This window comes from Henckelia pumila, chromosome 3 (genome assembly GCF_033568475.1).
Source record: "Henckelia pumila isolate YLH828 chromosome 3, ASM3356847v2, whole genome shotgun sequence".
Taxonomy (NCBI): domain Eukaryota; kingdom Viridiplantae; phylum Streptophyta; class Magnoliopsida; order Lamiales; family Gesneriaceae; genus Henckelia; species Henckelia pumila.
Window position 1 is genome coordinate 175,861,603 of NC_133122.1, and position 13,155 is coordinate 175,874,757.

Consider the following 13,155-nt stretch of genomic DNA (forward strand, 5'->3'; position numbering starts at 1 on the left):
TTCACAGTGTAATTTTAATGGACTATACATAAGTAGTGTTTGCAATCACTTAAAAAAAGTGATTGTTAGCTTTTGGTTAAAAAAAATTATTTTTTGTGTTTCTTAAACCTAGATTATGTGTTAGCTTATGCTTAACTTAATTGAAATCCAACAGCTAGTCATGTGTTAGCTTTTGACTTAAAAAAATCATTTTTGTGTGTTTCTTAAACTTAGATTATGTGTTAGCTTATGTTTAACTTAATTGAAATCCAAAAGTGTTTCTAATAAGAAGGTCATTGTTAAAATCATTCTAATAACTTATTTATCAAATACTATCAAACTTTGATTTTTAGATTTTCACTTTTGTTTCCAAACACTACCAACTTTTAATTTTTATTAACTTTTTTATAACATATAAATTAATTACTTTTATAAAAACACAATCTATTGCAAACACTTCCATATGAAAGAGAGGTTCATCGATCCATAATGTAACATGTATACTGAGGTAAAAGGAATCATATAATATATCTATAAGTATATTGATCAATAAAATAAACAAATCATATAATTTCTTCTTTCCTCTGGCATCTTGGAGACATCTCTTGATCAGTGGGCTGCACAGGCTCATTTCCTAGAATCACCCCTTGTCTCTGTATATAGTGCCACTTTTCTTGAAGAAGGTAGATGAAGAACAAGGACGAGATCTCCACCGTAAAAACTACGGTCCAAACCGTGGCGTTTCTTGATGTCCTTCTATGGTAGGCTTGTAATCCAGTGTATATGTTGATGACTCCAAGCAAAGAAACTGCTGTTCCTACTAGCCAGTGAAAAAGAAACCAAAAGCTCCTTCCTTTGCTTCCCCTGCACACAAAGATTTCTCAGTTTATGCTTAAATATTCTTGACTATATATATATTTCAGGAATGAGCCTTCAATTACCTATGTGGCCTTATCATGCCAACCAAAGCTTGTAGCCATATGGCACCATATATGGCTAGGCCTATTCTCTGGTGATCATTGCTGAAAGAATTTTCAAAGTATATTATTGACAGTACTGCTGCTGCTGTTGCAAGGAGGGCTGCCACGACCTTCAGACGAACCCGAATCGTATTATATTGATTTACAGCAACAATTTACATCAGTCGGTCTCATTGTTGAAAGAAACTAGCTTAGGAAGCATTTCGCGGCTCATTGAGAGTATGATTTAGTTCTAATATTTTCACTTTCTTGCTAAGTATTCATAATTAGTAGAACGGCGAAGTTAGTGTCATGATTTTATCATGATTCCTGTTAGCAAAGGTTGATTGTGGGGAATGATCTTATCCAACTAACAAAGTTCTTGGTGATAATGATACATTCCTGTAACAGTATACTGTAGAGATATTTGTATATTGAGCAGTGGTTGAATGGAGAAAAAAATTGTTAGAAAATGGGATGTAATTTGAGAATTTGAACTTGCCTGTGTAATAGCATGAATGTAGAGTATAATTCTTTGCTTTCTCCGGGATTCCCTTCTATTTGACATCCTCTTAACAAGAATCGCCGCGGGCATAAGAAAACCAACCGAAGCCCAGAGTAGGAATCCATGAAGTTTGATTTGGAAGGATAGTTGTGGAGTTATCTGAAACCATGTACAAATTCAAGCAATTCATCAAAAAACAGAAGATCATGACATATATGCATGTAAAGAGACGATAAACTACGGTGCTTCCTTGAAAAAAGTACTTAGCTGTAGAAGTATTACACTACCTCAGGAATCTTGTGTTTGTTACTGGAATGAACATTTTCTCTTCTGGTGAGATCATTCGCTGAGACGACAGATAGCAGGAGACTAAGCACAGCAATCCCTGCAGGGAATGAAACATGCACCGGCTTCTGTGCGGATATCATAGCTCAATCTTGATTTAGATGGCCCTTTCTCTTAAAGCCCTGGTAGAACAAGAAAGAAGCATATGTGAGGAAATGTGAAAAGGGGAAACCAGCTGCAAAAGCACTTTCATCTTCTTTCTTTTGTGTTAATAAATATTATCTGTATGATCTGGTGGCTTGGAAACATTGTTTTTTGCGACGAAAATCCCTTTCTTTCTCTGATATTCTTTCTGTTTATGGCACATAAATTTATCAACACTTGTTTATATGAAAAGGAGAGAGCATTACCCTTTTATTTTATGTATCCTCCTCCTTTGATCTTTCGGCTTGTAAAGCATGAATATAATGGTAAAAGGAATATTTCTTAAGGCGAGACTATTGCATTGAGTTCATATATATCTTTCTGAGTGTACTATATAGGAGAATATTAGGAATTGGGATGTTGTTCAAATTTCAACAACGTGGGGTCTTTTTTCTTACAGGCTTTTTGGTTTTAATGGAGGTAAAAGTTGAAATTCGTATGAAAATGTCGACAAATTATATTGTCTGCACAATATTGTACAGATAATAGAGAGCAGTAGTACTTGCCGCAGTTCCACTAAGAATTTACAGATATAATTGAAACCGCACATTATCTATCATGTGTATGCCATTTGTAAGATGGAGCATCTTTGTAGGACATATACAACAGCTAAAAATTTTAGACCAAGAGGGAGCAAAAAGGATACAAGACGCGACGATTTACGTTCCAACCCGAAAAAAATACATGTACGTAACACACATGGTCGACGTGTTACTTTGGGGATTTTATAGTTTCATCCCAAATTACATACAATCTTTTACTTTGATCCATACTAGAGTAATAATGGTTTCTAACAAACACAGCTCAGAAAAGCACAAAGAAGAAGAGGATTTTGGGTGGAGCCTGACACTATATTATATATTCCCATGCAACTTTTAGTTGTGGGAAATCTATATATCAGCGACTTAAAAAATTCAAAAAAGCAAGAGATGGTCCCTGTTTCCACTCAAGAATATATGTCAAATGATACTGGGGTTGAGTCTCAAGTGTGATGATGATAAATTGGATCTTACATTCTAATTGCATTTTTCTTGGTGTTTTCATCGTTGGTTGTAAATCTTGGACTCATCATCTCACGCATGACTTGTACAGTTGGAACATGCATGGATCGACCAATATTGGTTTATTGTATAGTACTACTACGTACCAAAAAATAAAATAAAATAATTCTCAACATTATAATTAAGTTGAATTATGTTATATATGCACTCACGTACAACGACACTTAAACACAAATTACATATATATCATCTTTTTCTGACAGGAAAATCCTAAAATTTATTGTATAGTCTTTCTAAAACTACATATTGAGCATTTTAAATATATATTTGATCGTTGTTTCATCAAACATTTTGAACCCTTTTTCGTTAGTTCGAACTACGGAAAATATTTATATATATATTGATGGGACTGAATTTGATTATGGGATCTTGTTTTCCTTGATTTTGAGTAAGCTACCAATATTACAAGGACACCCCATGTGCTCACACAGCTCGCTTAATTGGTTTGTAGATAAAACGGAAAAATAGTTTTGAAGCATTAAATATTTTCTTCCTAAATCATACTTTTAGTATCACCACACCAAATCAAGCTTTTAATATCAATGGTCTCAACACAAACGGAAGAATTTACGAAATTTGACAAAAAGGAACCAACGTGAGAGTTGACTTAAATCAATTATCTCAACACAAAAACTTCTATGTGACTGTTTCTAATCTCAATTTTATGAGATGGATATATATTCGATCCGACCGAACTCAACGCTTGAAAAAATATTATTTTTTACTGCAAATATAAATTGAATCGATCCTTCTTATGAATATAAATCTATGAAACCGTCTCATAAGAGACCTCCTCAAAATCAAAGATTTTCCAAACTTGATAGTCACGGTTGAATATTATAATCCATGATTAATTTAGAAATTATCATTGACAATAAAAGGTTCAACATATACAAATTTTAATTTATGATACTGATTCCACATGAAAATTTTTCTTTAATGATGAAAGTATTTATTTTTTTTCAAAAAGACAATAATTGAAGTTGTTGGCTTGGAAAAGTTTTGTCCAGAGTTAGTCAGATGCTCATCGTCGAGATTGGCGTGTACGGGAATTGAGCAGCCTCTTGTGAATATTCCATTTGTATTCAAAATTATGATTTGAGTCGAATTTAAATATGTTTGGACTTTTTTCCAAACCAAAGTTGACCCCAATTATTTTGTTGATGGTTCGAGTCATCGTAAGATTTAATATTTTTTTAATATATATACTAATAAAAAACACGTGTTGTTCACGTAAGATCAGTTATTTTATGGTCAATTAGTTATTCAATTGAATCAAAAAGGTTAGACATGTCATAAATTTCCAATATTCATTGACTTCATTGTCTAATTCAATATTCAAGCTAAGTAAAAAGAAATTATTTAGAAACATGAATACAGTCGCAAACGAAAAATCAAATTATCTTTGAAAAGAATTTAAACACCTCGGGCGCATAATGGTATATTTGTGAAGGAAGGTACTCTAGCTAGATCACTTACTAAATATCAAAAGGGCAAGATCGTAAGAAATCAAAATATGTTATATAATTGCAATAATTAAACATATTAATATATTATATCATATTTATTACTTTATATATATTTAATTTGGATTTTCAAAATATTTTATAATACACATAATATTCTTATAATTATTAATTGACTGGTAATACAATTAATATAAGTGTAAATCTATTATCTATTATCTATTATCTATTACCTATTTAAAAGTGTAAATAAAAGGATAAAATTTTAAAATTGTGAAATAACAACTTACCATTTTATTTACACTATAAGTAATGTCATATAATAACATATAAGGATGTAAAAATAAAAACAACATTTTAGTAAAGGTATAAAGGTAAATAAATATTTCTATTATATTATATATAAATAGTGATATTCATAAATACATTATATATTTATGACATTCATTGAATTGCAACTAATGCATCCCTTAACACCATTACATAATTTATTTTTTGAAAAGAACCATTTTTTTATTTTATCACAATTTGTTTTTATTTATTTTACACTTTATGTTAATGTTAGGAATATAAAAATATATAAGAATAAGTTAAATTATAGTTTGTGGCTTAATTGAGTTGTAGTTAATCAAATAGATAAATAAATCTTGAAAAAAACAAAAAAAAAAACTAAAACTTACGATATTAATATAAAAATTTAGAATTAAAAAAAATTAAGAATATAAATCTTGAAAAGAACAAAACTAAAACAAAAAATTTAGTGTAATAATATTAAAATACATGTATCTATTATATGTAAATAGTAATAATATTCATAAATACATTATACATTTATGACATTCATTGAATTGAAACTAATGCATTCCTTAACACCATTACACAATTTTTTTTTATTTTTTTGAAAAGAACCATTTTTTTCACAATTTTTTTTTATTTACGGTATTAATATAAAAAGTTATAATTAAAAAAAATTAAGAATATAAATCTTGAAAAGAACAAAACTAAAACAAAAAATTTAGTGTAATAATATTAAAAGTTATCTATTATATGTAAATAGTAATAATATTCATAAATACATTATACATTTATCACATTCATTGAATTGCAACTAACGCGTCCTTTAACACCATACACAATTTATTTTTTAATTATTATTTTTCGAATAAAACCATTTTTTTAATTTTTCACAATTTGTTTTTATTTATTTTACACTTTGTTGGGTCCGGAAATGCAAGCAATCTTGATTTTGATGATAATAAAACTTGTTATTGTGTTTCTAACATATTTTCTAAGTGTGCAGCTGATAGAAGACAAATTGGAAGTGTTAAGTTGTTGGAATACAATCTTAGCTCAACTTAGGTTCTGGCGCAGCTTCTTTTTTTGAACATATATCATTGCTCAATGATCCAAATGACCAGCGGCCTAAACCGTTGCATAGCCAACGCAAAAGTCTACAAGTCATGTCTATGACATTTGGACGAATTCGGATGATATCTAGGTCAAACTGCTACCTCAAGAGTGAACTAGATGAACAAGATGACAACAGATGTATTGACAGACCAGTTCTGTTGTAATGACCATATCTATCAGATCTATGATCCAAATGTAATGATTCAGTATGTGTTGGAAATATATGAAGATGATCTACAAATCATCTTCACAAGTCAAAGTCCGAATCGGAGCCTAAGAAGATGATAAAACACGTTGAAGTTGTGGTTCAACACAGGTTGATAACAGAACTCAAGGTTGTATACAGTCTGGTAATTTGAGCATATCTCTCTTAAATGAGATCCAAATGGAGTGCTTCTTGATGCGTTGGAAATCCAAGACAAAGGTCTACAACTTTGATGTTCACCAATTTGCCCATAAATCAACGCATCAAGATCTACAAGACCTCGACCGATCAACATTCTCCCGACCGATGAAGACCTCGATAGATTTGAGCAGCTCTGGTATTTTGGGCATAACTTTTGCATAAGAACTCCGAATTAAATTATTTTTATGGGTTTGGCAATCCAAGATCAAGGGATACAACTTTCATGTTTATCACTTTGCCCAGAAGTCAACACAAAAAGAGTTGCAAGCATCTGAACATACAACAACAACTCAAGCAGACGAGAATCTCACTTGACTCCTCACCAAGCTTGTCACCTGCTCTATATCAACCGACCAACTTGAAGATATCAACCGATCTAAGCATGTCAACCGACTCGTAGATATCAACTGCTCACCAAGCTTGTCATCTGATATCGCCTGTCTACTGCTCTAGATCCAGATCTAGTCAACCGGTCAAAGCTACTGTCCAAAAAGAGAAATATGAACGTTGTGATATCAGAATCTTTTCTAACGGTCATATTTCTTGTATCTAACGTCTATATTATTCTTGGAGCCTATAAATACAAGATCTAGAGATTGAAAAAACAAGAGAGTGGACACTCGAAAGAATATTCAGCTTGTTAGAGCTTTTTCACATGAAGAGGGCGTCAAAACAGATTATTTAGCTTATTCAAGAGTTTGCCCTTGGTGTGAAGAAAACAACAGATTCCTTGAGCTTTTACAGTCAAGTTCTTCACATCCCAACCCCAACTCACTCACACCATATGAGAGATGATTTGTAAACATTAGTTGAGTGAGAGTTTTAACACAAAGACGTTAAAGATTGTGTTTGTAAGTCTTGGCATAAAGACGTTAAACATTATGCGGATTGTGAGGTTGCGACCTACAATCGATTTGAGAATCTAGGTGTTCCAACTTACGCAGTGGGATAATTCCTAAGGTTGGAGTGGGGTGATTACAAAATGTTGTAATGCTCAAAGTCTTCTAGTGGATTCTTCCATGAGGAAGAAAGGGTGACGTAGGAGATTGAGGTCCGAACATCCATAAACATATTGGTGTCTCTTTAATTTATCGCACTTACTTCTTGCTACTGTTTTTGGATGATTTTTTGAATCATTTTATATGTTCTTTAAAGTACCAAAATATTGTATACAAAGTGTTTGATAAAATGCTTCAACCAAAATGTTTTTACTATCTCAACTTGCAATCTTTTCAAAAGATTTCTCAAATGCTTAATCAGTTTTTAGATGAATTATTTAGAGTATTTTCCTCTTGGTTTTGTAATCAAACTCGATATAATTTATCGGTGCTTGGTTCGTATTCGAACATTTCAAGAACGAGCTATTGTAACTCAAAATATTTTTAAAGTGTGTATTCACCCCCCTCTACACACCGTTTTCGATCCTATCACACTTTATGTAATGTTAGAAAATATAAAAATATATAAGAACAAGCTAAATTTTAGTTTGTGACTTAATTGAGTTGTAATTAATAAAATAGATAAATAAATCTTGAAACGAAAAAAGAAAAGACTAAAACTTACGGTATTAATATAAAAAGTTAGAATTTAAAATATATAAGAATATAAATCTTGAAAATAACAAAATTAAAACAAAAAAATTAGTGTAATAATACTAAAAGTAAGAGTTAAAAATATATATTTTGTAGGAGTATAAATTAAATCTATTACCTATCTAAAAGTGTTAATAAAAAGGTAAATTTTACCATTGTGAACAATTTTGCCCTTTTATTTACACTATAAGTAAGGTCATAGTAAGAAGCCATACAACATCGTAGCAACTCAGGCCAGTTCTGAACCAGATTATGAATGATTTTCAGAGTGATTTCCTGCCAGGTAGATTGATATTTGACAATATTATTCTAAGTTTTGAGATTCTGCACTGGATCTGCAGTAGAAAAGTGGGCAATACGGGTTATGCTTCTTTAAAATTGGATATGAGCAAGGCGTACGATAGAGTGGAATGGAGCTTTTTAATAGGTATGATGCTGAAATTGGGGTTGATCTGTAACGCCCTGTTTTTATCTTAAATGAGTTTATTTGAGTTAATCAGAGATTACAGAGTTCTCGAGCCGGTTTGATTTTGATCAGGGTCCTTTTTGCAAATTTTGGAAATTTCAGGGACTAAAACGCAAATATCGATTTTTATATATTATCTACACTTAGATTTTGTTGACAAAGTCTTCTTCTTCCTCCTCCAAACCGTGAGCTCCATTGAAGACGCCTCCAACCTTTTCCAAGCTTCCAGATTTCAGTCCGAGCTCGATCCGGCCGTTGGAATTTATTTCTGAAGGCAGATTATCGATCACTGTAGTGAGAGCTCCGTTTTATCGTAAGTTTTTCTACGATCGGATACATTCTAGTTTTTGGATGTTGTTAGAATCGTTTGAGATTCGAGTATGTTGTTCTCTACAGAGTTCTGATCGTTTATTATCTGTCGGTTTTGAATTAGAGCGACGTTCGGATTTGTTATGATTTTTGGAAGCCATTTTCGAAAATGTGGATTTGAGATTGATGGGTTTGCTTTGTTTTGGTTGTCTTAGAATTTTTATGAGGTTATATCTCTATTGAACTGCTGTCTGCGTTGTCGGTTTGTTCAGTTATAGCCGTTATGCCGTCGGTTTGAGTTTTGGAGATTTGAACCGTTTTTGAAGTTGTTGAAATTGGCTTGTAAGTCGATCATGGTAATTGATCTTTGATTGTATCTGAACAGATTCGTTTGGAGTTGTCAAGCCCTGTGTTAGCAGCATTTGGTCGTCGAGAATTGGACGAAGAACGGTAAAGAGATTACCTTGAACCGTTGCCTTTGTTGTTGGATTGTTTAGTTGTTGATTAAACCTTTTGTTGTAGCTTATCCAGAGTTGGAACTACTGCATTGAAAGGTAAAAGCAGTCATCGTAGCGGGATAGCATACTCGGGACTGTTGGTTCTCGAGTTTCCCCTTTTTAAATCACATATTGCATCGATACTTGTTCTAGCATGTGGAACTTGTATTTGTTGATTGATTGAGTTTTTGTTATGTGGCTCATGTTTATGTTTCTGTTATGCACTCATCTTGAGCCTACTTTGATTTCAGCGGGCAGAACCGCCCTTTTTGTTAGACGTTTGGGAACTATGATTGAGTGGCCTAGGTTGTAGTATTTCGCCTAGTGCTAGCATACTCATTATGGTTGCTCAAAGTCTAGAGGAGTGGGATACGTGGCACCACCTCGATTGGAAGAGTCGGTGAGTCGTTACGTGATCTCATCCTCGGGATCCCAAAAGCAGAGTAATACTCCCGTGTTTATCAGAATCGATATCCTGGTTTTAAAGACATGCATATCATTAACTTCGACTTGAATATGTGGTTTGATAGCATGTTGTATATTCATTACTTGATATGTTGCTTTTACTAGGATTATCATTCTCACCGGTTATCCGGCTGTTGCTTTGTTTTGTATGTGTACGTGGCAACAGGAAGGGCAGGATCAAGTCAGCATAGACCTGGTTAGCGTCCAGAGCAAGAGATAGAAGTGAGACTCGTTTAGAAGTCGAATCAGCATGTCAACCTAGTTATGTTTTGCGATTATGTTTAGTCATTCGAACTTCTCGTATATGTTTTGTAAGCAAGAACGATGTAGGTGCTATTGAATTGAATGTTGCTCTTCCCTAAACCTTTCTTGTATTGTTATTGAAATGTCAAATACTCTTAATGCAAGTGTTTAGGTTTTGTTTGAGTTTATTACAGTGCCTTAACTTTTTTGGGCGAGGGGACGGCGCGGGCGCGCGGCCTCTTTGCGAGATATGAGCGCGGGCGCGCTGGGATTTGCGGGATGTAGGCGCGGGCATGCTGATGTCAGCGCGGGTGCGCGAGCCTCCTTTAAAAAAAAAAAAATATTTATTGGGTTCTTGATTACTTATCGCTTGTTGTCTGATATTAGTTGTTTAGAAACGAGGTCTCACATGATCAATCTTGGGTGGAGTTGATTATGAGATGTGTTAGCTCAGTCCAGTATTCTTTTTCTCTTAATGGGGAGTTGGTTGGTAATGTGGTTCCTAGAAGAGGACTGCGACAGAGAGACCCTCTTTCCCCTTATTTGTTTGTTTTATGTGCTCACGGTCTTTCTTCTTTCCTAATATCTTTAGAGGACCGAAATTTGATGAAAGGAGTCAGAATTTCTTCATCCAACCCTTCTATCTCCCATCTGTTCTTTGCAGATGATAGCCTGATGTTTTTTCGGGCGACGATGGAAGATAGTTTTGCGATCTGAAATTTTTTGAATCTCTATGAGAAAGCATCGGGTCAGCTGGTCAGCTTTGAGAAATCTTCTATGACCTTTAGTCCAAATACGGATGAGAATTTGAGTAATGGCATTAAAAATCTGGTATGTATTCCTGTGGTTCAAGGACATGAATTTTATCTTGGTCTCCCGGTGTATTCCTCCAAAAATAAAAATTTGCAGTTTCGATACTTGGTTGAGAGGGTCGTCAATCGAACTCAAGGCTGGGGTAATAAAACTTTCTCAACAGGAGGAAAAGAAACTCTTATTAAATCAGTGCTACAAGCGATTCCTACTTATGCTATGTCATGTTTCAAAATCCCTAAATCGATATGTGAGGAAATAGAACGTGTATGTTCTACCTTTTGGTGGGGAATGGAGGGTGGTAGAAGATGAATGCATTGGTCATCTTGGAAGTCTTTTTGCAAGCCTAAATGCATGGATGGTATGGGTTTTCGTCATTTGGAATCTTTTAATAAGGCCCTCTTGGCGAAACAGATTTAGAAAATTATCACTAAGCCTGATTTACTTGTGACCCAAGTTCTTAAAGCGAGATATTTTAGACATCAAGATGTTATCTCTAGCCCCATGGGTTGCAATCCGTCTTATATTTGGAGGTCCATGATATGGAGTCGTTCTCTTCTTGCAAAGGGTCTAAATTGGCGTGTAGGTGATGGCTCGAAAATTGCCACACAAGGAGAGCAGTGGATTTTTGGTAAAGAAGCCCAGTTAGCTCAACCCCCACTCAGTGTTGATTATGAGACCGTGAATACTCTTATCGAGAATGGTAGGTGGAATGAGTCCTTGATTCGCCAATTATTTGTGCCTCACCAGGTAGATGAAATCTTATCTATTCCTCTTTCCCAGGGCCGCACTCAGGATCAACGTTTCTGGGCTTTTGATTCAAAGGGGAATTACTCAGTGAAAAATGGTTATAAAGCAGAGATTGGATTCTTTGCACCTCCACAATCCAATTCTGCTGTGCACTCTATGAAATGGTGGAAGTTTATATGGGCACTTTCTATTCCTTCGAAAGTTCGTATCTTTGTGTGGAGGGTCCTAAATCATATAATTCCTACAGAAGCTAATTTTCTTTATCACCATGTTCCAGTGCAAGGTTTCTGTAGTAGCCCATTTCCAATTTACAAGATTAAATGGTTAATTATGTTTAGATCTAATAAATATTTTGTTAACAAGAACACATGGCATGAGAATGAGCAAGGGTTGATGGATTTGACCATGGGCTCGGGTCGGTCATGGTTGATCAACTAGGGCTCGGGCATGGAGCAAGGGCTTGGGCATGGAGCTAGGGCTCGGGCATGTGTTTGTGCTTGGCTTGGGTCAGGGCTTAGGGTGCTCAAGAAAGTGATGTGCAAGGCCAAGGTAGTGTTCGGTCATGGGAAGAACACATGGTATTCAGGTTGGGAATGAACACGTGGCTGGAGCTAAAGCACGATTAGTGTCCTGCCAGGTTTCATGCACTCGGTTGACACTTGTCCCGGCTCATCTTCTATAAATAGGAGTCGAGGGTTCGGTCATTTTACACCATTTCATCTCACTTCTTAGTTCTACTCGGACCAAGGAGTAGCTCGAGAGATCGGGAAAGAGTAGCTCGGGAGTTCGGGAAGGAGTAGCTCGGGGCTTGACCAGGTGCAGCTCAGGTCGGGCTTGACAAGGAGCAGTTCAGGTCGGGCTTGACCAGGAGCAGTTCAGGTCGGGCTTGAAGGGAGAGGCCAGGTCGGGTCAGTATTGAGACCAGGTCGGGTCGGGGCTTGGACCTAAGGTAGCTAGGGGTTGTCTTCTTCCAGCTTAGTTTAGACTTCGGTGTGAGATACGAAAGTACTGTTTGAGATATCCTGACTGAGTATGCATGTATTATGTGACTGCATGATTTATATGTCATTGATTTATGCTGCATACATTTGCATATTGAGCTATCTCGTTCGAGATGTCTATAGTAGGGTTTTACCCTATCCTGTTAGTGGTTGGACTTCCATCGATTTGGGTCCGGCATATCCACTGGTATTTTGGTATGGGAGCCACCTCCTGAAGCGAAAACACAGCGTGCTACATACCAGGGCCCGGTCTGTCTTTGTTATCTGATCCTTGACCTCGAGTTTATAGGGAGTTCACTTTGCATGCATGTATACTCATACTCTCGTGCTGAGCGTTTTATGCTCACGTCTCGTACTCTGTGTTTCTGGACACCCTATTCCATGGGGCAGGTTTGCGATTGTACGAGGCGGGTGGATCCAAGAGGGGCTAGGCAGTGGTTGGTCAGCTGGAGCTTCGCCCGGGTTTTATTTTTGTTGTTTTTGGATTGATACAGCTTTCGATTTGATTGTATAAACTATTCGGATATTTATAGATTCCTTTTCTTGGGATTGTATTATTGTTTATGGTTTCCGCAGCTTATTTCTGATTTTTGTTTAATTAAGTTAATTGCATGCCTAAGTTCTGTTTGTAGGTGATCCAGGTAAGAGTCACTATATTTATGGTATCAGAGCATGCATAGTATTCTTGGGAATTTAGATTCTGCATAAGATAACCGTGAGGTAATTTTTGTAGATGGCGGATCGTGA

General features: G+C 35.2%; 1 protein-coding gene across 3 annotated transcripts; it reads right to left on the bottom strand.

Annotated features, from left to right (window-relative positions):
• Nucleotides 1–441: 441 nt before the first annotated feature.
• LOC140892871 (cytochrome b561 domain-containing protein At4g18260-like) lies at nt 442–2,234 on the bottom strand. Of its 3 annotated transcripts, none has more exons than XM_073301903.1 (5): nt 2,139–2,234; nt 1,731–1,910; nt 1,441–1,602; nt 921–1,069; nt 442–843 (listed from the first exon to the last, which is right to left on the bottom strand). In XM_073301903.1, the coding sequence occupies exons 2-5, from the start codon at nt 1,869–1,871 to the stop codon at nt 543–545; spliced, it is 753 nt and encodes a 250-aa protein (XP_073158004.1). In that variant the 5' UTR covers nt 1,872–1,910; nt 2,139–2,234; the 3' UTR covers nt 442–542. The 3 variants fall into 3 exon arrangements, with proteins under 3 accessions (XP_073158004.1, XP_073158002.1, XP_073158003.1); XM_073301901.1 differs by having other exon boundaries at nt 1,728–1,910; XM_073301902.1 differs by lacking the exon at nt 2,139–2,234 and having other exon boundaries at nt 1,728–2,073.
• Nucleotides 2,235–13,155: the final 10,921 nt, after the last annotated feature.